We start from the raw sequence: 23423 nt of genomic DNA on the forward strand, positions 1-23423 counted from the left end.
AACATGAGATATGGCGAAGAATACGGAAAAATAATAAGAAAATAATGATTAGGAGTGAAATTAATAATGAAAAATAATATCTATAAGCAGGAGAGATGAATGAAAAATATGGCAGGATAAAAAGAAGTAAGCAGGAGTAAGAAATAGAAGAAGACACACACACCAAAAAAATAGCGGAAGAAGAAAGATAATAAGCAGAATAGACAGAATAAAAAATAAATAAAAATAGGCAGGTGAAAGGAAAGAATGAGCAGAAAAAAATCAACAAGAATAATAGGCAGGAGAAAAAAAAGGAATTAAGACAATAACAGACAAAGTAAAGAATAATAAGACAGGTGAAGGAAAAAGAAGAGACAGAACAGACAGAATAGAGAACAACAAGGCAGGAGAGCCGATAAATAGACAGGAAACAAGAATAAACAGCAATAATAGGCAGGAGAATGGAAAAAAAAAGAAACAACAAACAGAATAAGGAATAAGATAGACGAGCTGAGAAATAGACAGAATAGGGAAGAACAGGCAGGAGAGCCGATAAACAGACAGAAAACAAGAATAAACAGCAATAATAGGCAGGTAAAGGAAAATAGAATAGACAGAATTAAGAGACAAAATAAGATTGATTGATTGATAGTTTATTGTTGCAGGTAAACAACAAGGGAAAATGGAATAATAAGGAATTAAGGAATAATAAGACTAGTGAGCTGAAAAGTAGACAGAAAACAGGAATAAACAGCAATAATAGGCAGGAGAAAGGAAAAAGAAGAGACAGAACAGACAAAATAAGGAATAATATAAGCCAGGGGAGCCGAGAACGAGACAGCCCCGAAAAGATACATCCACTGTGACTCCCACTTCACCCACGTCCTTCAGCCCTTAATTCTGTCTCCCTCAGTTCCTCATTTATTGCAGATGCGAAGGGACAAGGAGAAGAACAAATATGCACTTTTCTATACCTGATACCCAGGAGTGCAAAGAAGACAACGGAAGCACCTATGTAGTGAGTATAATTAACCTGTGAATTCCTCCCCCTGGTCATTCGTTTTATTTGTTTTCTCCTTTATTTATCTTTTTCGTTGATTAACAGGTGTGTGCGTGCTTCAGGTGTGTGTCAGGTGTGTATTTATTCACGTGTATGTTAAATTTTATGGTCTATTTGATATTTTATGCCTTACGTTCTTATCTCTCAGGTGTGTGTTTTTCAGGTGTGTGTCTTCAGGTGTGTGTGTTTTTCAGGTGTCTTTCAGGTGTGTGTGTCGCAGGTGTGTGTGTTTTTCAGGTGTGTGTGTGTGTGTTTTTCAGGTGTGTTTGTGTTACAGGTGTTTTTCAGGTGTTTTCAGGTGTGTTTGTGTTGCAGGTGTGTGTGTTTTTCAGGTGTGTGTGTGTGTGTGTTGCAGGTGTATGTTTTTCAGGTGTGTTTCAGGTGTGTTTGTGTTGCAGGTGTGTGTTTTTCAGGTGTGTTTGTGTCTCAGGTGTGGGTGTTTTTCAGGTGTGTTTCAGGTGTGGGTGTTTTTCAGGTGTGTTTATGTTGCAGGTGTGTGTTTTTCAGGTGTTTTCAGGTGTGTTTGTGTCTATATATATTCCCGTTCATATCAATTTTCGTTGCCTATCTTCCACTTTATTCCCTTCATCCTTATTTATCAGATGTGTGTGTGTGTCCCAGGTGTGTGTTTGTGTGTGGGGGGGTTCAAGTTAATTAATACCTGTTTATATTTTCATCCTTATTTATTTTCATCTCTATCTTCTACATTATTCCCTTCATCTTCAATTCTCAGGTGTGTTGGGGTTGCAGGCTACACCTGTTTCACTGTGCTAGATGATAATGGCTGTCGAGTTTGTGTATTAGGTTGAATTGTTTTGTAGGCAGGCCAGATTGATTCAGCAGAGACAGGTGATGCACTAAACAAGGGTTATTAACAAGTATTAGGACCAGGGATGGTTGCAGGTGATGGTTGTATTTGTTATAATAAGGAGGGTGGGGAGGTGGAGGCAAAGGAAATGAGTCAGCCTTGCCCACTTGTTATTGCCTCATCAGCTCCTCCTCACAGACCAACACTCAAATATACAGCTGTTGTATATATATATGGAACCCACACTTAATAAAAGCATGGGTAAATACTTTTTTATTGCCGGTTCCTATTTTTTTCTTCCATTTGATGTTTTTAAAGTTCATTTGAGTGTTTTGAGGCCTCATTTGTGCAAATTAATAATAACCATAATATGTCCATGACAGTTAGGTAAAAATTGGGGTTAATCTTAGGGAGCACCACCCCAAACCAATATTCATAGTAATTTAGCATGTGAAAGAATTATGGTATCATTATAATGCATTTTCGCATACGTTTTACCTTGGGGAGGGGCCAGGGGGGCAAGTCTCGTTAATTATAAAGTTGGGTGGCTTCGATTTTCGAAGTCCATTGTTGTTGTTTCATGAAGGCCTCTATAGACAGACTGTGCCTGAGCACTACACCACAGAAACTAGTTCCAAAGACAGTAATATCCAGAACGCACATGGATCATTACGATTTCGGATATAAAATGGTCTCTACGAGTTCTACGTTATTTTCTTCTCTATATTAGAGCAAATAAAGGTGCAAGTATTTGTATTTTATGATTTCAAAGGACTATACATTCATGAAGTATTACTACGCGGGGGTGTATCGTGCTGCTGACACGTATGCAGCTTTCCTCAGTCTTCCTCGGGCTGTCATAATGGACGGTGATGGGATCAACACTCAAGTCTTCTTTAGTCTCCTCAAATTATCATTCTACTTCACCTCTCGGTAAGTGTTAACTGACTATTTAGCCTTTTTATTGGTATCCCCCATGAGGCACCTCGCGCCACATTGCGCCGCCAAATAACCCAAAACCAAGTCCTTGTGACCCTTCAGTACCACCATATTTGAACAGTGACATGGGCGTGTCACATGGGATATGCTTGGTGCCTCGTGGGCACATCAAGCTGTGACTGACAAGATGGGTTGATAGAGATGCCCTCCTAAGAACAGGGGGGGTCAAGGGGGGCAAAGCCCCCCTGTTAGCAGTTAGGTTATAAAGTTCTGTTGGAGTAGTTTAAATATATTTGACATGCGGTGTGGGCCATCGAAAATTATGCAGGTACGCAACGCAGGACGGAGTGGGGCGGCGGCACCCACTACGCTGGGCATCTAATGACACGCCTAACACTTTTCAACAGACCCAATGCAGCGGCGTCTGCCGCTGCAAGATTGTTAAACTAGATTAACCGATTAAAAGACAATAGGTTTAGGAAACTTTCCTCAAAGTTTTGGGATTAGGGATTTTTCCCGAATTTAGGGACATTTTTGAGGCCCATATTTCAGTCAATTTGCCTTTTCACACCCAAAACCCAGACTCTCCATAGGCTCCCAGGTTCTCAATATAACGCTTTCTAGGCTGTTGAGTGTTAAGTGTGGGACTGATAAGACGGACAGATAGAGCTACCCTCCTCAGCACAAGGGGGAGTCAAGGGGGGCACCCCCTCCCCCCCGTTAGCAGTTAGTTTATAAAGTTCGGTTGGAGTAGTTTCAATATATTCGACATGCGGTGTGGGCTGTCGAAAATTACACAGGTACGCAACGCGGGGTGGAGTGGGGCGGTGGCGCCATGGAGGTAGAATTGGTGGAGTCGACACGGCCCGCTAATCCCATTCATTGAGGTGAAGCCGCCAAACTGTCATTTTTAGGGCCGGAAGATGAGGGATACACGAGTGAGAGCAGCCTGGTCGAGCCCATTAAGGGGGAGCCTGACCTGACGATGCCTGACACCTGGCAGGTGTCCACAACTTTGCGGCCTTTAAAATGACAGTTCAGCGGATTCACTTAATTGGGCTCATGTCGACCTCCATGGGCGGTGCCCACTACGCTGGGAATCTGATGACACGCCCAACACTCAACAGACTGGCTGCGGCGGCTTCCAGGTTATGTTGGAATAGATTACAAGAGTATGCGTTAGGGACTTTCCTTACTTTCGAGTTTTTGGGAATTTTCCCTATTTTAGGGATTTTATTTATGGAAATTTTGGAAGCCCTTTTTCAGTGATTTTGCCTTCCTCCCCCAAAACCCTGGTTCCCCACAGGTTCAAAGGCTTGTTTTGGGGGGTAGGGGGGCCTGGAGTGGTGGGGGAGGTGGAGTGGTAATTCTTAAGATTTACTGTTAAAACCTGCTGCTCACCACAGCTAAAATCCAAAAGGAGTGGTCACCATTCTAGGTAATGGGGCTCCACTGTGTTTTTACATTTCGTCATTAGGCATATTATGGCTATTATTCATTTGCACAATAAATGAGGCATCAAAACACTCTTAATAAACTAAAAAATCTATCAAATGGAAGAAAATACACCTAGATTGGAAGTAGCAATAAAGGAACTATATACCTAAACATGTTGATGAGATTGAAAAGGTACAAAGAGCAACCAGAGGAGAGGTGCCCAGCTTGAGAGACTGCACTTGTGAAGAAAGACTTGAAAAATTCAACTACAAACACTAGAGGAAAGAAATAAAGAGGCAATATGATCAGGTTATATAAATGATAACCTGGAGGAGTACATCAGGACTTTGTGTCAGCTGTTCACTTCCTCCCCATGGCATCTGATCAGGAAACACGATGTGACTCGGTTCTCTGCTAATTCCTTAACATGATTTTGGGGGAGGGGCTGAGGTGAGGGAAGAGTAACAGTCCTGAGCACTAATTTCTAAATTTCTATATTAATAACTTGTCACAGGTGCTCAGGAAACACCCACCTGACTGCTGGGCATTTTGTTAGAGAATGTGAAGATTTTAGAATATAAAGGAAAGAACTGTAACTTATAGATAGATAGATAGACAAGTGGCACAAATTTCAAAGAGAGGAGGGGAAAAACAGTGGGGCACATGAAAACATTCTTAGCATTATTGTGGAAGGTGAATGGTGAAGGAGAAACACTTACACCATCCTCTCTTCAGGCCTACAATATCCACATCAATGGAGTGTTCCATTGTACGATGCGGTACAGGCAACTCCACAGCCTACATGAACAGCTCAAGAAGGACCTAGGGGGCTCCACCTTGCCCCCTTTTCCCCCAAAGAAGCTCCTGCCCTTGTCACCCACACAGACAGAGGAGCGCCGAGCGACACTGGAAAAGTACATCCTTCAATGTGAGTCTTGGCCGAGTGTCATGAGCTCAGTGATATTTTTTGCTCATTAATTCTGTTGAATAAAAATGAAATCATATACTATTATGTTACAGTTGTCGCTTGTTGCAGCTTCACTGAAAACTAATTACAGTATTTTCTGCTTTGGTAAATGAACTTATCAATCTTTGTGGGATTTTTTGTTTAAAAAGGATGTAAATGATATTTTAAAGCATCTTCAGAATATGAGAACTGATGTCTTATTGTTTTTGCCCTGAACAGTGAGCCAGGACCCCAGAGTGCTCAATAATGATGTCTTCAATGGATTCCTTGTGTTTGCTCAAAATGAAACCCAGCGGGCTGGCGGCGGGCAGGACGAGGTGCCCATTGACATTTACCTCACAAGTGGCCAGAAGGTGACACTCACCATCCCAGCCACGCTGCAGACAGATGACCTGCTAGAGGTGGGTTTGAGTCCAGTGAGGCTGAATAAGCATCATTTTATTAATGGACTGGAGAATAAAGTAAAACACTGCTAAGTTGTACTAATTGGTGCTGAAGCCAGTCCACCTTAGCTGTGATTCCCTTGCCTCTCCCTAGGCACCATTACATCACTCTAGGACCCCTTTTCCCAACCCTGGGGTCGCCAAGCGTTTTTCTTGGGGTCGCCAAGACCTTAAAATATCAAACGTGGTGTTATTATATTACAATATCACATATACAACTAAACTAGTGGGGTTGCGGTCATGCCTAGAGGTGCATGATTGGGGTCGCCTTAAAAAAGGTTGGGAACCACTGCTCTAGGAAAAAGATGTCTGTGTACTGCATGCAGTGCACCCTCATTGCACAACCATTTTAGGGGTATATAACACTTCAATATTATGTGAGATGAACAATTCAAAATATAAAGATGAAATTTTCCAGTGGAACAAAAGTTCACTTGTTGGAACTCGAATAGAACTTAGCAACAGCCATTAGCTCTTTGCTCCTCTGTGCACCTCACAATGCCTACATGTCACTGTCCTATTTCCCTTCCTTCCCTCTGTATTGACTGATGCTCATTTCCTTTATATCACAACATGGTAGATATACACACTCACCCTCCACACTCTGCCACCACCCACAGGCTTGCTATGACAAGATTTTAGTACTGGATGGAGAGGACAAAAAGGAACAGTGACCACTACAAAAATGTAAATGATTATTCATTTATGTGTTTATGTTTCCTTCACCTTTACCCATTTAGGCAGCAGTGCAGTATCCATTAATTAAAGCCACTCAAAAATCAAGGAAAATATTTTCTACACTATTAAGACCTAAGAATGGATGACATGAAATTTTTAAGGCTATTCTCGAATGCCTAAGGACAATCGATGATTTTTTTCTTATTGTGTAGGGAGGGGATATCTTGAGGGAAGGGGTGTCAGGGGAAGACCACCTGTGAAGTGGATCAATGGGGTGAGTGAGTATTGGTTTAAGAGAGCTGGAAGTAGCAGGGTTGAGTGTGCTGAGAAGGAGTGGCAGAACAGGGAAGATATGGAGACACTTCTGCTGTGGCCACCCCCTGGGGGGAAGTTCCTGTGAGGGAACAAGGTGTCGGAGATATAGATAGGGCCTATAGTGGAAATGACCTCATAGACCTGACCTTGCAAGTATCATACAAATGTGTGCTCCCAATTCTAGGATTAGGTTCAAGAAACAGTGAGCAAAAAAGGGTCTGACATAGGCAGACTTCCAACTTATAGAGGTTCAACTAAGAAGAATTTTGCTGTGTATTCTTGGTAAAGTTCTTATACTTTTTGGTCCACTTGTGTGAGTTTTGCTAATTTTTTATTTATATTTTCAGAAAGTGTGCAGTCAGATACATCTGCCAAATGAAATGGTCTACTACTTTGCACTGTATCTCGTTAAAAAGGATGGAAATGACTTAGTCGGTAATGTATTTTTTGGATTTATATTTAGCACTGAAAAGAATATACTATTGTAATGAAAACTTGCACTAGAATGGTGATTACTAATTTTGTGATGCAATGATAATGATAAAAATACATTTTAATGTAATCTTAATTTTCAGTTGTTAAGCGGCTGCAAGACTTTGAGAGTCCTTACATTTCTCAGAGATACATGAAGGGCCATCACAGAATAGTATTAAGAAAAAAGTAAGTACATTTTCATAATTGTTTCAGAGAGTATTGATTATATTCATTTCATGTTAAAGTTGATAGAAACATGTAGTGTACCAACATTCTTGAACACTTGTCAGGTCTCCAGCATACTGAAAACACAGACATGGATTAAACAACTTTCTTGTGCAAATCTTATACATCTACTTGCTTGATAAACTGTCTTTTGTACATATGAATACATCTTCAAGTATTTACACCCTGTTGTCCAGAGATATCCTGAGCAACATTCCTGAGTAGTGTTGTACTTTCAGCTACTGGGACCCAAGTATTGACCAGCAGGTGATGAGTGACCGGGTGGGACTGAACCTGCTGTACATGCAGACAGTGCAGGATGTTGAGAGAGGCTGGGTCCTCACCAACCATGAGATTCAGAGGCAGCTGGCAGCCCTTCAAGCAAAGGGAGCAAAGAAAGAGGTAGTATTTGTGTTAATGCCTAATCTACCCCTTGCAAATTCTTCATTGATATTGCACTAGGGAAGTCTTTTTTTAAGTTGCATTCACTTCATTCTGGCAGACTCCAGTCATTGTTTTCTGCCATCCTAACTCTAGACATTCAGACACATTTTTACCTTACGCTTAATAGATTGTATATGATAATTGGAGTTTTCTGCAGCAGCTTCATGTTGAAAGATCAATGATGGTGATGTTTCCTTTCAGTACCTGGAGCTGGCGAGGACGCTGAAGTACTACGGCTACCTTCAGTTCCAGCCGTGCATCTGTGACTTCCCCAAGCCTGGCACCTCAGTCCTCATCAGTGCTGGAAACAAGGAGTTGAATTTCAGGTTTGTATCTGTTTATTGCTTGTAGCAATGAGTACAGTACCCATTCGAGTTTCGCACTATCCGAGTTTTGCGAACCACGAGTTTCGCGGTTAGTCCTAAATACTTACCATCCCGACTTTCGCGCATTATCACTCCGAGTTTCGTGCTGCTTTGACACGTACGGGTTACGTCTACTTACCATCGGCGTCACGCACGCTTTAAAAGTAGTATCACACTGGACGTTTTCCTCCAAACATTGTAGCTATGGCAAGAGAGAGAGAGAGAGAGAGAGAGAGAGAGAGAGAGAGAGAGAGAGAGAGAGAGAAAGGGTCGTTTTGAAGCCGCAGTTGAAGGTGGCTGCCTTACGATTGGCTGACAGTTCTGAAAACACGCTTGCGATTCACTGGGAGTCCGATGACGTCATCGCCGACGCCCACCCTATCAGCGGCTTCACTGCCTTTTAAGGTGGTGTCACAATGGCGGTTTTCGTCCAACCGTTGGGGCTACGGGCAACCCCCGTGCGCCCAACTGGGAGCGAGTTCACGGTTATCCGTAAGCTGGTGTCACACAGGGCTTTTTTCTTCCCGCCATGTTGGCGCCACCTAGGGCAACCGGCAACTCCAACTTTTCCTGGTTTGTGTCACATACGGCCAAGGTCGGTTGCCCGTATCCACATCCACAACGTAAACAAAGAACTTGCCCTGTATTAACATGGCGTCGTCTGCTAAAGTAAGGGCTGTCACGGTTTGTGCTGCCATTACCCAAGTTATGGACTTGTTGCTGCAGTTAAATGGAAGGAAGAAACAGTTGTGGGTGTGGCATGCCTGTGGTTCCTCCGTGCCAGTTCTCATTGTCACCACTGCGTGTGCGTGGCCAACCCACCCATACACATGGATAGAATAAAAACAAACACACACACACACACACACACACACACACACACACACACACACACCAGACTCATTAGGAACAATTGCAGATGTTTCTGACAAACAGAAACGACTTCACCATTTCTTTGTGTGTGTTAGAACGTATTTGGTGAGTCGCTCACATGAACCAAACCTAGCTCTTGGCAAGAAGAGAGCGGTCGTCTTTAACACTGCTCTCTTCTTGCCATTGGGTGTGTTTGGTTTGTATGAACCACTCACCAAATAAGTTGTAACACACTCTAGGAAATGGCGACGCCATTTTTGTTTGTGAGAAACATCTGCAATTGCTCATGATGAGTCTGGTGTGTGCGTGGGTGTGTGTGTGTCTTTGTTGTTACTCGATCCACGTGTTTATGTGGTTGGAGTCTAGAAGGGTGGGTTGGCCGCTCACACACAATGGTGACAATGAAAACTGGCACGGAGGAGCCACAGACACACCACACCCACAACAGCTTCTTCCTGCCATTTAACTGATGCAACAAGTCCGTAACTTGGGTAATGGCAGAACAAGCTGCGACATCCCTTACTTTAGTTGACAACGCCATGTCGATACAGGGCAAGTGATTTGTTTACGTTGTGGATGTGGATATGGGCAATCGACCTTGGCCCGGAAAAGTTGGATTTGCCAGTTGCCCAAGCTGCCGCCAACGCGGTGGGAAGAAAATGGCCCAGTGTGACATCAGCAGGTTACGGACAACCGACAACTCGCTCCTGGATGGGCGCACGGGAGTTGCCAGTAGCCACAACAGCTAGAAGAAAATGGCCAGTGTGACATTGCCCCAAGGCAGCGAGGCCGCTGACCGGGTGAGCGCCGGCGATGACGTCATCGGACTCCTAGCGAATCATAAATATGTTTTCAGAGCTCGGCCAATTGTAAGGCTTCATCTGTGGCTTTAAAATGACCTGTTCTCTCTTCCTGTTGTCTTCCTTTTTCCAAGGTACGTATTTTGAGATAACAAGGGAGTAAAGGAGGAAAAAAAGTGAGCTTCGGGAGCCAATTATAATAGCGCCACAATAAACAGTTGCCTGGGCCATGACAGGCTCGGGGCTGACCATCAGGCCCAGATGGATAGTCTACCGGCGCCTTAGCCCACATGTAAAAAAATAAAAAATAAAAAAATAAAAAAAATAAAAAAACAGGACGGAACAGATAAGCACTTTTTCAGTGTTTTCAGTACCTCGAGTTTTGCGATCCTCGAGTTTAGCGTTAAACCTTCGGAACGAAGCGAGCGCGAAACTCAAGAGGGTACTGTACCTGAAAGTACATTAATTATGTTATTGTACTCCACACTCCTGTTTTATGCATGTGTCACATATTGGAACATAGAACACCATTCAGATCTACCAAATTTTTTGTAAAAGAGAAAAATTTGCTCTTATGCAATTGATAGTCACTCACCTCATGGACTAACACTGCATCATTAAGTCAAGAGTTTGCATACAGAAACCCTGTAGGTTCCTGAAAGCTGATATAAGTATGTTTGCCAGTCACAGTGGAGGACTTAAGTGATGAAACAAAATTTAGAACTGATGACTGTATACCTTAATTGTGATTCTGATTTTGTGAGGGGATAATTCCTACATTTCTGTTATTACACTCAAAACATGTCCGGCTTCCACATCCAGGATAGAGTGTGAGGATGGATCACTGAAAGAGGGTAACTTCAAAGTGACTCGCATGAGGTGCTGGAGAATCACAGTACAGCAGGTAAGTCTCTGGAGGGCAGGGTTTGATATCTTCATTCATGATATTCAGCAGCCAGCATCTGTTTATTGATACATTTACAAATTACTACCATGTCATATCATCTCAATATTTGATGTCCTTTTGGCCACGTCAGTACAGCTGAGGAATATCAAGTGTATCAAAGATTTACCTTAGAGATATACAATTACTGGAGACTCACTAGGTAGTTGTGTTTGATTAGGGTTGGTGAGGCAACTAACTCACATGTCTGATTTATTATTTTCTGAAGCCATCACTTAATGTCTTTGATGCCAACAGCCTGTGGAGGCCTCAGGTAGTGAGAACACCAGCAGCAGTACCACCACCACCAGGGACAGCAGTAGCAGTTCAGAGGGCACTCGGCAAGTCAACTTGGAGCTGTCCTTTGAGTACCTGATGAGCCGTGAGGAAATGCGGTGGGTGCGAGTGATTAGCCCCCAGGCGGTGCTCATGTCCCTGTGCCTGCAAGGGATGGTCCACGAGCTGCTCTCTCACAAACGTGGACACAGAGTCAAGACTGTAAGTGGCCACCAGCAACACTGCTGATTGCTGTATGCATTTTGTCACGAGTCCAGCATCGTGATCATCTTTACTCATAATTTGCTATGATAGAATTTTACATTTTGAGTTTCATTAAGCTTTAGGTTTAAATGCCTGGGTAATGTTAATAATACAGGATGAAGCATAACTTTAAGCACCCTTGGGTTCCTTTCTGCAAGTAAAGTCTGTCCCCTTAGGTCTATAACCAATCCTCCCCACTGCATCATAGAGAACTAAAAGAATAGAAAATAATGTTTTTTAAGTAATATGGGGAAATTACCAACAGTAATAGAGGAAGAGAAGGAATCTTGAAAGATTAATGTGTATAAAATGTAAGCATGATTTGGGAGGGGAAGCTTGCAGCTATGAAATGGATGCTATCCCTTCCCTACCTCTGCAGCCCAATGAGCGTGTGCGGAAGGGCAGCCTGTCATACGTGAGGCGGGATGGAAGCAGCACCCACGTCACCCTCAACCACACGGGGGAGAATCTGCCTCAGGTGAGTGGGCCATTTTGGGATAAAGCTGTGGGAAGCTTGCAAGTCCTGTCACAATACTTGCATTGGGGCAATATCTTTGCAGTATTGCCATAAATACCCTTGATGACACACCATTATTGCAGGATGGCAGCAGCAGCAGCCAGTCCCCCATTGGTGAGTTATCTCTGCGGCGCCTCAGTGAGCGCCTCAGCGATCCTCTAGACAACCGTCCGTCCTCACCAGCCAGACCCAACGGTCGGGCCGAGCCCACCACAGTGAAGAATGATGCTTTCAACATCCTGGGTGATGAAAATTTGTAATAGAGTGCTTGTGTAAAAAGTTGATGACAGTATTTTTGGTATAAGAGGCAGTAGATTACAGAGTACAGTGAGAATAGTCAGGTTCTTTTCTTTATGGAAACACCATCTTACTGGCATTTTAATATAATTGGCTTAGGAAAGTTTTATGACCAGTGCGCTGAATTTGCATGAAATTTCAAGTGAGATATTTTACTATTTTTAGGATGACATGATTTTAAAATGGAAGGTACAGAGTTTTAAAAAGATAGAATAAGCAATAGAACACTCAGTGAAGTCATGCCAGCTAATTTCAAAGGAATATCACAATTTTCTTCTAACTACTTCTATATTAAATCTTTTTAATTGGAGATCCCATGTGGGGGTGGGTAGTTTTCAGTTGTTACAACATTGACACATTTCATATCAGCAAAATAGTAATTGGGACATTTTATCTTCCAACAGTTATCACTACCCCAAATTTGGGTGTTCAGTATTTTATTATATTGAAAAAGTAAGAAAATTTTTATGCAGCAGAACGAAACCATTGCTGTGCACACTGTGAACCTTGGCGAGAAGACCGACTTACCTGACGTAGTTTGTTGTGGGCTGCAAGGTCGCACCAAGGTTTAGTACTCAGTCAAAGGTTGGTGGTGATTCTTGGTTCTCATGATTAGTTTATGTCCAGGTCATGACCAAAAGCTATGCAGCAGGACTTGATTTTCAAGCAAATTCATGATTAAGAAAAATTCTGGGCACTGCTTTGTCAAGTTACTGTGCAAAGTTCTCTGCTGTGCTGTGGTTTGGTAGACCATCAAGAAGGACAGAGGGCAGGGGTGAAGTGTCTTGAGGCTCTCCTGCCCAGTGTCATGATTTGAGGATCCAGACACCTGAAGAGTCTGTGGTTAACCTTTGTTTAGAGGACCTCTAGGCATACATCACCAAGGAGCGTGAGGGGGCTTGGCCCATGTCATGATGTGAGGAACTTGATAGTGAGCTTTTGTCATGGGGAGCACATCTTTAGAACCTTGCAGCTTTTCCCTCCCATGAATAGTTGACATTATTCCTATGGAATACAATGGCAATGCCAGGATTCTAAACAAGCTTGTGATCTTTCAGGTCGCAATATTGACTGGAGGATAACGGCCTAACACTTTAGCGAAGAAGATCCTGGTCAAGAGTGCGCTAAACAACAGCAGTCAGCTGCTTCATTCTCTTGGGGTTTAGACTCTTTGTGTCCATGGATGAGTGTTGATGGGAGAGTGGTGGCTGTTGAGGTAGAGGATGCTAGGCCTTGAGTAATAGTTGGCATAGCCTGCTTCATAGCCTCAGCCCCGCCTGTTGGTCTTGGCCACTCCCTCAAGACCAGTGCTGTTGTTAGGGCCAGACGTTCAGGACTATAGTCCCAAATCTTTTGAGAAATGAACATGCAGTATTTTGGACTGTTTGGTTTCATGTTTTAATTTCCTTCAGGTGTCAAGAAATGCTGTCAGAAACATTAAATGAAAATCACTTTCCTAAGGGGGAATATTCTCAGGCCCAGCTAGAACTTGCACCTTCGTCGCTTGTGGTTCAAAATAACTCTGGCTTAAGTCTCATGTGCTGCATGCCTAGCAACAGCCCTGGTTTAGACCATGTCATTGCTCTTTCATGGCCTAAGACACAAAGCAAAATTTGCAAAGCAAATTCAGTAGTTTATTCGCTCAGCTCACAACTAAGAGGTCTTAGATATTGGGCCAGAAGATAGTTTGAACTGGTTTTCTTTGAAACAAAATCCCCAGTCCACCTGGCAGAAAGTAGGCATGGATATTAGATGAAGTGGTGTGATTTTGCTTTTTGGTAAAAAAATTCGCAGTGGTAATGAACATTGCTTGTTAGTCAGAAGACGGGACAACCACCATTCATTGGTGTTCAGTGAGAGCCTTAACTTCCCTCTGCCTAAGTCTTTCTTTGTCTGTTCACACCCTCGTGAAGTAGGACAACACAGATAACAATCTTCAATGGCATGATAGAGGAGCCAGTTACTGAATATCTTGGCCACCTTAGATATTGTGTCATGCAGGTTTGCTGTCCACAGGATCATCAACAGTGGAGGCAGAGTCATTGCCACCCAACAATACAGCTTCCCTGCTGGTGTGGGAAATGAAGTTTTGATGACTGTTGTGATGGTCAAGAAGTGAGCTGAAGAGAAGAGCTCTGAGCACATAACTTGCCAATAGCCCTTGTGATGTGGAATTAATACTTAACAGTACAGAATTTGTGAAGAGCTAAGCAGAAATCCTGCTTTCAGTAATAGTGATCATTTTCACATAGTAAAACCCATTGGGTTGTTTACTGTGAAGGTTTTAAAGGAAGCCACAACAAACTACTTTATTTCCTGGAACTTGTGGGTATTACTGCCATTTATTCAGGTGTTCAGAAACTCAGACTTTTATATATTCATTTAAGTAAAAAGAAATCAAGCAAATCAAACAGATTCAGTGATGTGTGCTCTGTATTGTTGTGTGAAAGTTTCAACTTTAATGATGCTTTAATGGAATAGCGCTGTTACTGCGGGGATTTGCTTTGGTAGACGAATATCCTATTATACCAGTTGAGGTGGAATGCCCATGTTGACATCAAACATTCCCTCTTCATGACCTAGAAGTCTATATTCTGTACAGTAAAGACTTATTTTTACCATAATCTCTTGGAAAACAAGTGATGTAACATTACCACAGTTTGTGCTACTTAGTCCTATACACGGGAGAGTTTTCCTCGCTATTCTCGTCACAAAGCATGTACCGCAGCCTCTCGGGAGGCCCAACACAGGGTAACATTAGGCCACAATGAAAGGCAATACTACTTCTCATCATTCCTCAGCTTCTCTTGGCATAGTGGTGGTGGCAACCTTTAGCCAGTGAATGCAGAGTATACAAAGGTGTTTCAATGGTGCTGTAGTTTGTACGCTGCGCTGGTCACAGTAGTATGTAGGACTGGATGGAGGAGTCTTGAACCACTGTCATTTATGCTGTAGCTGGCTTTCTCACAGAGTGTATTGCCTGCATCCAATCTATGCTGGCCTTGCTTGGAAGAAGGTTTTATCGGCCTCAGTTTGATGGGTTTCATGAAAGTACTTGAATTTTACATATTCATTTCTGATGCATTCATGGTATTTTACATCCAAAATACAGTCTTTGCTGACATGAAAAATCAAGTACCTTAAGACCTATTCCAAGGTCACTCATTTTGTTTCCATATGCTAAAAGTAACTTAAGCTTTGAGGAATGAAAATTGAGATTATTTTGTGTCATGTGAGGAATGAAAATTGAGATTATTTTGTGTCATGTTTTATGGAGAAAAATTGAAAATATGCCTGATTATCAGAGAGGGAGAGAGAGAGAATCAAAATGTTTTTATACAAATCTCAGTTTTAGATACAAGAAACAGAACAAAGGCAAGGAGGACCCACATTTTAGGCTTTAAAAGGAGAGGGAGTGTTTTTAAACTAGGACATAGACATACATACCACATCTGCAAGTGAGGATTGACTTGCTGGTCTCTGATGAAGTACAAACTCGATGGTCAGTTAAGGATTACTAACAACACTGATTTTACGTCAAAGCGAACTGACATTTTATAGATGATTCCAAGGACAAGAAAAATCATTTAAATGCATGAGTATATAGTTTATTGTCTCTAATTGCACCTGCACTTTCCCCCTTTCAATACACAGCACTGCCATTGCACTCCAAAAAAATTAGGGACCAGAATGAATGGTGTTGGTGAGTGATGTGTAGCATGTAGCCCTCCAGTGTAAGCTTGGTCTTGCATCCCCTCCAGCAACTCAACAAGAATCACCCTCACGCCACACTGCTCACTTCCTCCCCACGGTTAGTCACTGTTGGTAGATGGACATTATTTTTTGGCTGGTCTCTGCTTCATGTGTGTGCTTGCATGTTTGTGTGTGTGTGTGTGTGTGTGTGTGTGTGTGTGTGTGTGTGTGTGCTTGCATGTGTGTGTGTGTGTGTGTGTGTGTGTTTGAGGGTGTCCTGAATGTTGCACCATACAACCTCCTTGCATGCTTGCACTGCACTTCACCATCATCCTGCTAGTAACAATGCACCCTTTTCCAAATTTACTGTGGGAAATGGTGGATCTATTTGCCCAGTCATTGAGAGCAGTGGCCCTCACAGCACCTGCAGCTGTAGCCACGAATTTGTGTTCTGCTTTTGGCATAGAAGTGATTGTAATTCTTCTAAATGTACATTTCTGTGCCACAAGATGAAACAGTCTCATGCCCTGGGTTCAGAACCTTATTGTTTAACCTAATAATATTACTACCCACATTATCTACATTATTATCAAGGTGGTTTGTTCAAGATATCCCACAAATGTGTTTTTAAGAATAATATATCTTAAATAATATTGATATTCGTATATCTATTGTTTGCATCATTATAGAAACATTTTTAATCACTTTAATATAATTAATCCTGTGCTTGACTTATTTACATATTCCATATATCTGTGTGGTCAGGCATGTCTATATAGAGGCCATTATTCCCTTCACTGGCTAACAGTAGTCCTTGCATTGCTTACCATCCCGCGAGGCCCGGCAAGTATTCCCATGCGATGGCTGGCGTGAAGCAGGCGGCTGTGCCAGTACTCGCATGTTCTGTGTTTACTTAATGAGTTTCATGCTTCCTGTTATGTGTTTGACTATTTTTATATATATTCCAGAGTTTATTTATGTGTTACCCAGAGTGAATGCAGGCAGTGATGCAAAGTTCATTGTTGGGCAGTGAAAGGGAGAAATCTGCATGATGCAATTGCATTGTTAAGTGCTGCGAGAATGAGATTTACTGCATGTTAAGAATGCAAAGGGTTAGTAGATGCTTAGTGCTACACTGTAATTAATTTATTAATAGCAAAGCTATCTTGCATTATAAAGGTAGATGTTAGCTCAGGCTACCAAAAGATAATGGTTCAAAGTGCTGAGAGAGTATGTTGTTGAATGCATTCAAGGTATTTGCCCTGCTGCCAAAGCATGTGGAATGGGAGGAGTTGGGTCGTGCTAGGTAAGGCCACGTGTGTTTGATTCTACAGACATGATGTAACTGTTTGCTCATACCAAAACCCTGACATCTCATGAGCCTAAAACGATACTACAACAAACATGTGGGGAGATTTGTAGATTGAGGTGGAGGCAATGGGAGACAAGTGTTGATATCATAATAAAGCAAAGTACACATACCTACCATACATTTTCTCTGAAGTAAAGGTAAATGAGGGCACTCAGCATGCATTAGGATAGGCTGTTATAATCTCTTCTTGGAGCTTCTAGATTATTTTGTTAGTCATAATGTATCATATACCTAGTACATAATAGAGTATAACGGATTATTATACATGCCTATTTTTGTATCTAGGAAATTTGCATGAAGTTAGTGTGAGATTTTGGTGTCTACACTGATTAGTAATAATCTCAAGCGATAATATGGGGATTTACAATATACATACCTACTTTAGCATGGGAATGGGATTGCTCAAAAATTGTATGTGGGATTTATGGTGCAGCAAAAAGTCCAGCTGTAGGTAACGGTTGGAGGAACTTTATACCTCGTGAAGCTTCTGATTCTTATTCCAGTCTGATGCTTACATTCTGTTTACCGCAGCGGGGACCTGTGCACTTGATTTTTCCAATGGCCAATAATATTAACAGCAATAGTGCTCAATTTTCCTGGGAGAGGATGGGGCCTGGCCGGGTGTGTGTGTGTGCGTGCGTCCTCCACTCACCCACCATGTGTCCCACAGCAATATAGGTATACGGTGTGACTGTCATCCTCTTGTCTTCTTTTGTTGTTTGCATTAATCTTTATTACGTGTTATATAGTTAATATATTTGCATGTTATGTCTTTGGCTTGCTGCTGTTTATATATGTACCATGCTATCCTTGTTTTCACCCCTGCATACTTCTGCTGATGCCATTACTCTTTGTTTTTACATGTGATGAGTGCTTCTGAGGCACCGTATCCTATTATATTTAGCAACTGTGGGGTTAGAGCGATCATAATTACTTCTGTTATATTGTTGTTATGAGTTTATTTATGAATGCTTGCTACTCACCCAATGATAAGCTGAGACAAGGAGCGTGGACAGTTTGAAGTCACCTCAGTGTTTCATTTAAGGCTGAGATGCTGCCGTTACTTGTTGATGTGCAACCGTTGGTGGCGAGGGTGGAGTTTTGTTTGGTTCTGCAGATGACACGAGTCTGCCATACATCTTATTTTGTTTTTTGAATAGCACATATCAAAGGGAAGACACCTTATGTATATGGCTGATTAGTTTTCTCTTATAATGCAAGTTCATAAAGCAGGAAAAGAGGTATTTTGATCTTTTTTACTTTGGGAACTGAGTGGCTTCATAGTTGATTGATCAGCTCGTGTTCAGAAGACTGTCACTTAGCTCTGGGAACACACTACATAGTTTCTTGGTGACAGTGATGCTCTCTGGTCACCTTGAGGGGGCTACATGGCTTTTGTTGTTTAGTTTTAATTTTTGTAATCTTTATTCTCTTAAGTGTCACATTGGTGCAGTAATTTGATCTAGGAACATTTGAGGTTCTGTTAACTATCATGTCTTTTATAACCACATAAAACACACACACGCACGGAGCTACCACTCCGGTAGCTCAATCGACTAGGGCGCCGCGCTGCAAGGCTTCATGGCCAAACAGGCGGAGGTTCGAGCCCCACTCAGGCCGGATTCTTTCCGTTGACTAGGAGTGGTTACTGTTCCCCCTTGAGCAAGGGGGATGGGGTGTGTGGTGTGTGAGGTCCTGGCAATACCCAGAGATCGACGATAATGAGCATGCACTTGCTCGTGTCGGAAGGGTACCTGCTGGCAAAAGCGAGTTCAACTCGTGATCAGGCCATGGTGAATTACACACACACACACACACACACACACTGCTCCATAGTTTAGTGGTTAAAGCTCTGTGCTACCATGCTTTGCAGCCTGGCAGGCAGAGGTTCGAGCCCCGCTCAGGCTGCGATTTTTCCGTTGACAAGGAGTGGTAACTGTTCCCCCTTGAGCAAGGGGGATGGGGTGTGTTGTGTGTGAAGGTTCATAGGCCATGGTGAATTACACACACACCCCTGACTGATAAACTATGAACCTAATGTTTATGACAGAATTTCATGGTGATGCAAAACTTAGCATAAAAGTTAGGGTGCTTGCTTCACCTCTTGATTGGCTTAATGATAATGTAAAGGTCAAATGGTGGTATACCAGAAACAGGGAAACATTTGGATAGAATAATTGATAAGGCATCAATTTACAAAGTTGCCTGGGTAAGATGTACATATTAGTTTGTTTGCAGTAACTAGGATCATTATGTGGTTAAGAAATTCATTTTAATGTGATATAAGATCATTTTTAAATGTGATTATCTTTATGAGTGATGGACGGAGGTGCAAAGCAGTCTGCAGAAGGGAAGCATCTGTACCCTTTTCACTGTGACAATTTGCTTTATGCCAAGATAGTTTGCTGTGTCTGATTTTGTGGTGCAACTTTGTAGCATTTGTGATTTGTATTAACCATATTACACCAAGTTATGTACTGGGGCACCATATATCCTAAAGCTCAGGAATTTATGAATGAAGATGTGTTTTTAGCTGGTTGAAGAAGTGATATTTTAATTTATGCAGTTATTTTAATTTTTCGACTTAAATGCATTCCAGCATTAACCAGCACAAAAGCTTGGATTTCATAATCAGCATGCCATTAGTAATAATGTTAAGAAATTGCAACAGGTGCTGAACTTACAATTTATTAGTTGCCATCAAGTAATATAATGGAAGTAATAACAGGAAAAGCTTGGATCCGCTCTTCTGTCAAAGTTACACATCAGGCATTAATGAAACTTAGGTCCTGCTTGGCTGTTTTCAATATATGAATGCAAGGCCACAAAGGAAGCATTCTTTTGCCAAATGATATTAAATAGTAAGCAAGCATTGTCACAACAATTAATGAACTAGCCTTTTAATCACAAAGTGTCACTCTCCTGAATGCAACACAAAAGTGCTGGCCAGTGGGTCATGGTTGTTTATTCCAAAGAGAAGCTCGTTGCTGCTGCTGGGCCTCCATGGCGGGGGATAGAGACGGAGAGAGAGAGAGTTATATGGATACTATGCTGGAAGAGTCTCCCGCCATGGAGGTCCTGTGGCAGTAACAGAGCAGTTACCAGTTGATACCTTAGATTGAATTGAATAGGCATGCCCCTGATAGGCTTTTCAAACAGTATTGTTACTGCAAGGATAGAATAAAGGAAGGGGACGGTGAGCGTGGCGTTGGTCGTGTGTGCAGGAAGCGACAAGTGTTGGGCAAAGCCTGTCCACTCAGTAAGCTTCCTGGCTTAGTCAGTTGTAGGTAGCTGATGTAATGACAAGAAACAGGCGTATTAGGCGTTGTATAATGGTGTGTTTAAAGACAAAGGTTGCTAACCTGCCATCAGAGTATGTAAGCATTTGCATAATCGGCCATTCAACATTCATCAAAGGATTTTTCTTTTAATAGTCACATGGAAATCTTACACAGTTAGTCAGATTGGATCTTGTCATGGAAAGTGTGAATATATGTATGATTTTGTAATTCTGTAGAGAAGTAATTTAGGTATAACATTATTTATTTTGTACATAATTAATTTTTATCAAATGGAATATAGTCAATGAAATTAATGAAGTTTGCTATGAGTTAGATATGATATTTAAGATTCTATAGTTGCTAGATAGAGTGTGAAGCGTATGGGATTCAGGTAATGAGTGTGTGTACCTGTGCCAAGGGCAGGGCAGGAGGGGCACGCGGGGGCTTCTGCATGTCCAGGTGTTGCTAGACGGTCTGCAACACCTGTGGGCTCATAAATGGGTGAATTATTCTTCTGTTATTAATGTATTCCTAATTTGTGCCATTCTTTTGCAAGCTGCTACCATAGTTTAGTCAGGGATGAAATGATGGTATGCCTTTGTTAGGGAAGGGAATTGCTTGGGTTGTTGTGTCATGAAGGTTGCATGCAGGGCTGTCGCAGGCTTGTGAAATCCCAGGTTTTATAAAGCTTTCTCCAGTTTTGCTCACTGAATCATATAGGTGGTTATTAAGCATGAAAAACAGTTATCTTAACCTTTCATGCTATTGTGAGTTTTTTTTTCATAAAATCCATGAGATCATTGCAATAAACTGAAAACAATAACTTACACAATGCATATCTTATTGAATAGTTTTGTCACATTGATGGGGCATTTTTCAGTATTAATAATCATAAAGATAATGAAAGACAAACTAATAGTCCTCACATGTCAGCTGATAGTTTCACCCAAAACATTAAATGAATACATTTTAAGTAACTGTATATTCTAAGGGATGGCAAGCTTTTTGCATGGTTATTATTATTTATTTGCATTGGTTATTATTATTTATGTTTTATGTAAACATTTTATTGATCTGATCATAGTCATTATGTTGCCTTTTGTTGTATGTTCAGTTTGTAACTGCATTTAATAGCGAAATCAAGTAATAAGTAAAAAAAAATATTTTAACTGTGATGCCATAGAGATATTTGGTGATGTATTTGAATAATTACATAACCAAGTACCAAGTGCTCAGAGCAGTTTGTATCACATTCCTTGTTTACTGAAAAGAAATTATTTGATATTGCAAACAAATTGTTTTATTGCATCATCAGAATACATCAGTGCATTTTTAGCACCATAGTTAAGATGAAGCACACACAAACATGCTGGATCTACCACTGTTCACTGAACAATGGAAAAGTGGAACTCAAGACATTTGTGAGATATTATTCTTGTGGTGGATCACTGCTAATATGTTGGTCACCAAGGCCAGCAAGTTTTCAGACAAGCTTGAGTTATACTTGCTGCATCTTCATAGTGTTCATGTTTAAGGGGAGTTGTGTGTGGCAAGCGTCTGACACTGTATTGCACTGAGGGAGCAGACATATCAGTGGAATACTTGCTTGTTCTCAGACTTGTTCAGTTTGTCAGGGACACCACGGAAGGGAAGCAAGCATAAGGCCATGGCAAGACAGGGGGGCAGGGGTGGGGGGTGCCCAGGTGTGTGATTAGTGTTGTGGTGCAGAGGTTAGGCAGCATAGCGGTGAGAGTGCTTGATGCTGTGTTGCAGTAAAATGTTTTGAATTACACAGCTAAAAAGTATTTTGATGTACTGAACCTGTTTTAGATAAAACTATTCTTGCATTCAACTAAATAGTTCATTGGCTGATATATAGGAAATATATTTCTTATTAATAATGTGTACCAAATTCCAATCAATGTTATGAAATGAAAAATTATATTTTTGTACTAAGAACCTATTTTTGCATTTAGACCAATATGCATTTCTGTAAGATAACTTTTTTCGCCAGTAAAGGAGTCATTCAGAGTAATATCAATGGCAAAAAAGAGTTATCAATAGAGGTTTTTCATTCCAAGTGTCATGAATCAGCCAGTCACTTGTTATGTGGGTGGAATGCACCTCAAAAAATTAATGGCGAATTATTGGTGTGCGAAGAAGAGTAACTTGTTGCCTGTAAGCCTGAGGCACTGCATTACAGATGTAGTGAAAGTAGTGGCTTGGGAGCTGTTGACCTTGCTAGACACATAAGAAATGTAGCAGCCACTGTGGGAAGCTTGTATGCTGTCTGTGGCTATTGTAGCAGAGAGATTTATTTCCAGTCCCATGACCCCCTTGCGCCAACACTAATCCCTCATTTGGCCATTGGAGTCTTAGGGTTTGATCAACAGTAATCCTGCAGCCTGTGTAAACTGCCAGGTCTTTGCCTGAGGATTTGTCTTGCTCAATCACAAACCCAAAGATTTTCCTCAAATTTACAACCAGCCATGGATTTCTGTACATGTTTATTGGTTGAGAAATAAAGCCCATTTGTTCTAGCAATATCCAGCATATTTACTACTGTTTCCTTTCTTGTACAATCAAATACACATTTTCACTTCTTACAGTTTATAGGATGTATTCTGGTTTCTCATGGTTTTAATTCTGAATTATATTGATGGCGATGTTAATTTTTGTAAACATTTCCTAGCATCCAATTTAGTACTCTCAAATAGATCATATCCATACAATACGTGGATCAGCATCCTATACAAGTACACCACCATTGATAATGATGATGATAATAATGATAATAATAATACATAGGTAGTGATGAGTTGGATAGTGACACTTATTTTCAAATAGCAGTAGCCTATAGGTACAACATATAGGTCACAACATAGGTACTTGTACATAACCTGTATATGTTGTAAACTAAATCCTTCACATCCTTTATTGTCATTACAGGCCCAGCGTGTTGTTGATAATGAT

At 41.5% G+C, this 23423-nt stretch overlaps 1 protein-coding gene across 1 annotated transcript; it reads left to right on the top strand.

The window, feature by feature from the left end:
- Positions 1-790: 790 nt before the first annotated feature.
- Positions 791-22996, top strand: LOC126998024 (sorting nexin-17-like). The gene is made up of 11 exons (XM_050859306.1): positions 791-997; positions 4959-5151; positions 5410-5591; positions 6974-7061; positions 7202-7286; positions 7565-7727; positions 7971-8095; positions 10630-10711; positions 11009-11248; positions 11670-11768; positions 11891-22996. The coding sequence occupies exons 1-11, from the start codon at positions 938-940 to the stop codon at positions 12065-12067; spliced, it is 1494 nt and encodes a 497-aa protein (XP_050715263.1). The 5' UTR covers positions 791-937; the 3' UTR covers positions 12068-22996.
- Positions 22997-23423: the final 427 nt, after the last annotated feature.

Source organism: Eriocheir sinensis, chromosome 13 (genome assembly GCF_024679095.1).
Source record: "Eriocheir sinensis breed Jianghai 21 chromosome 13, ASM2467909v1, whole genome shotgun sequence".
Taxonomy (NCBI): domain Eukaryota; kingdom Metazoa; phylum Arthropoda; class Malacostraca; order Decapoda; family Varunidae; genus Eriocheir; species Eriocheir sinensis.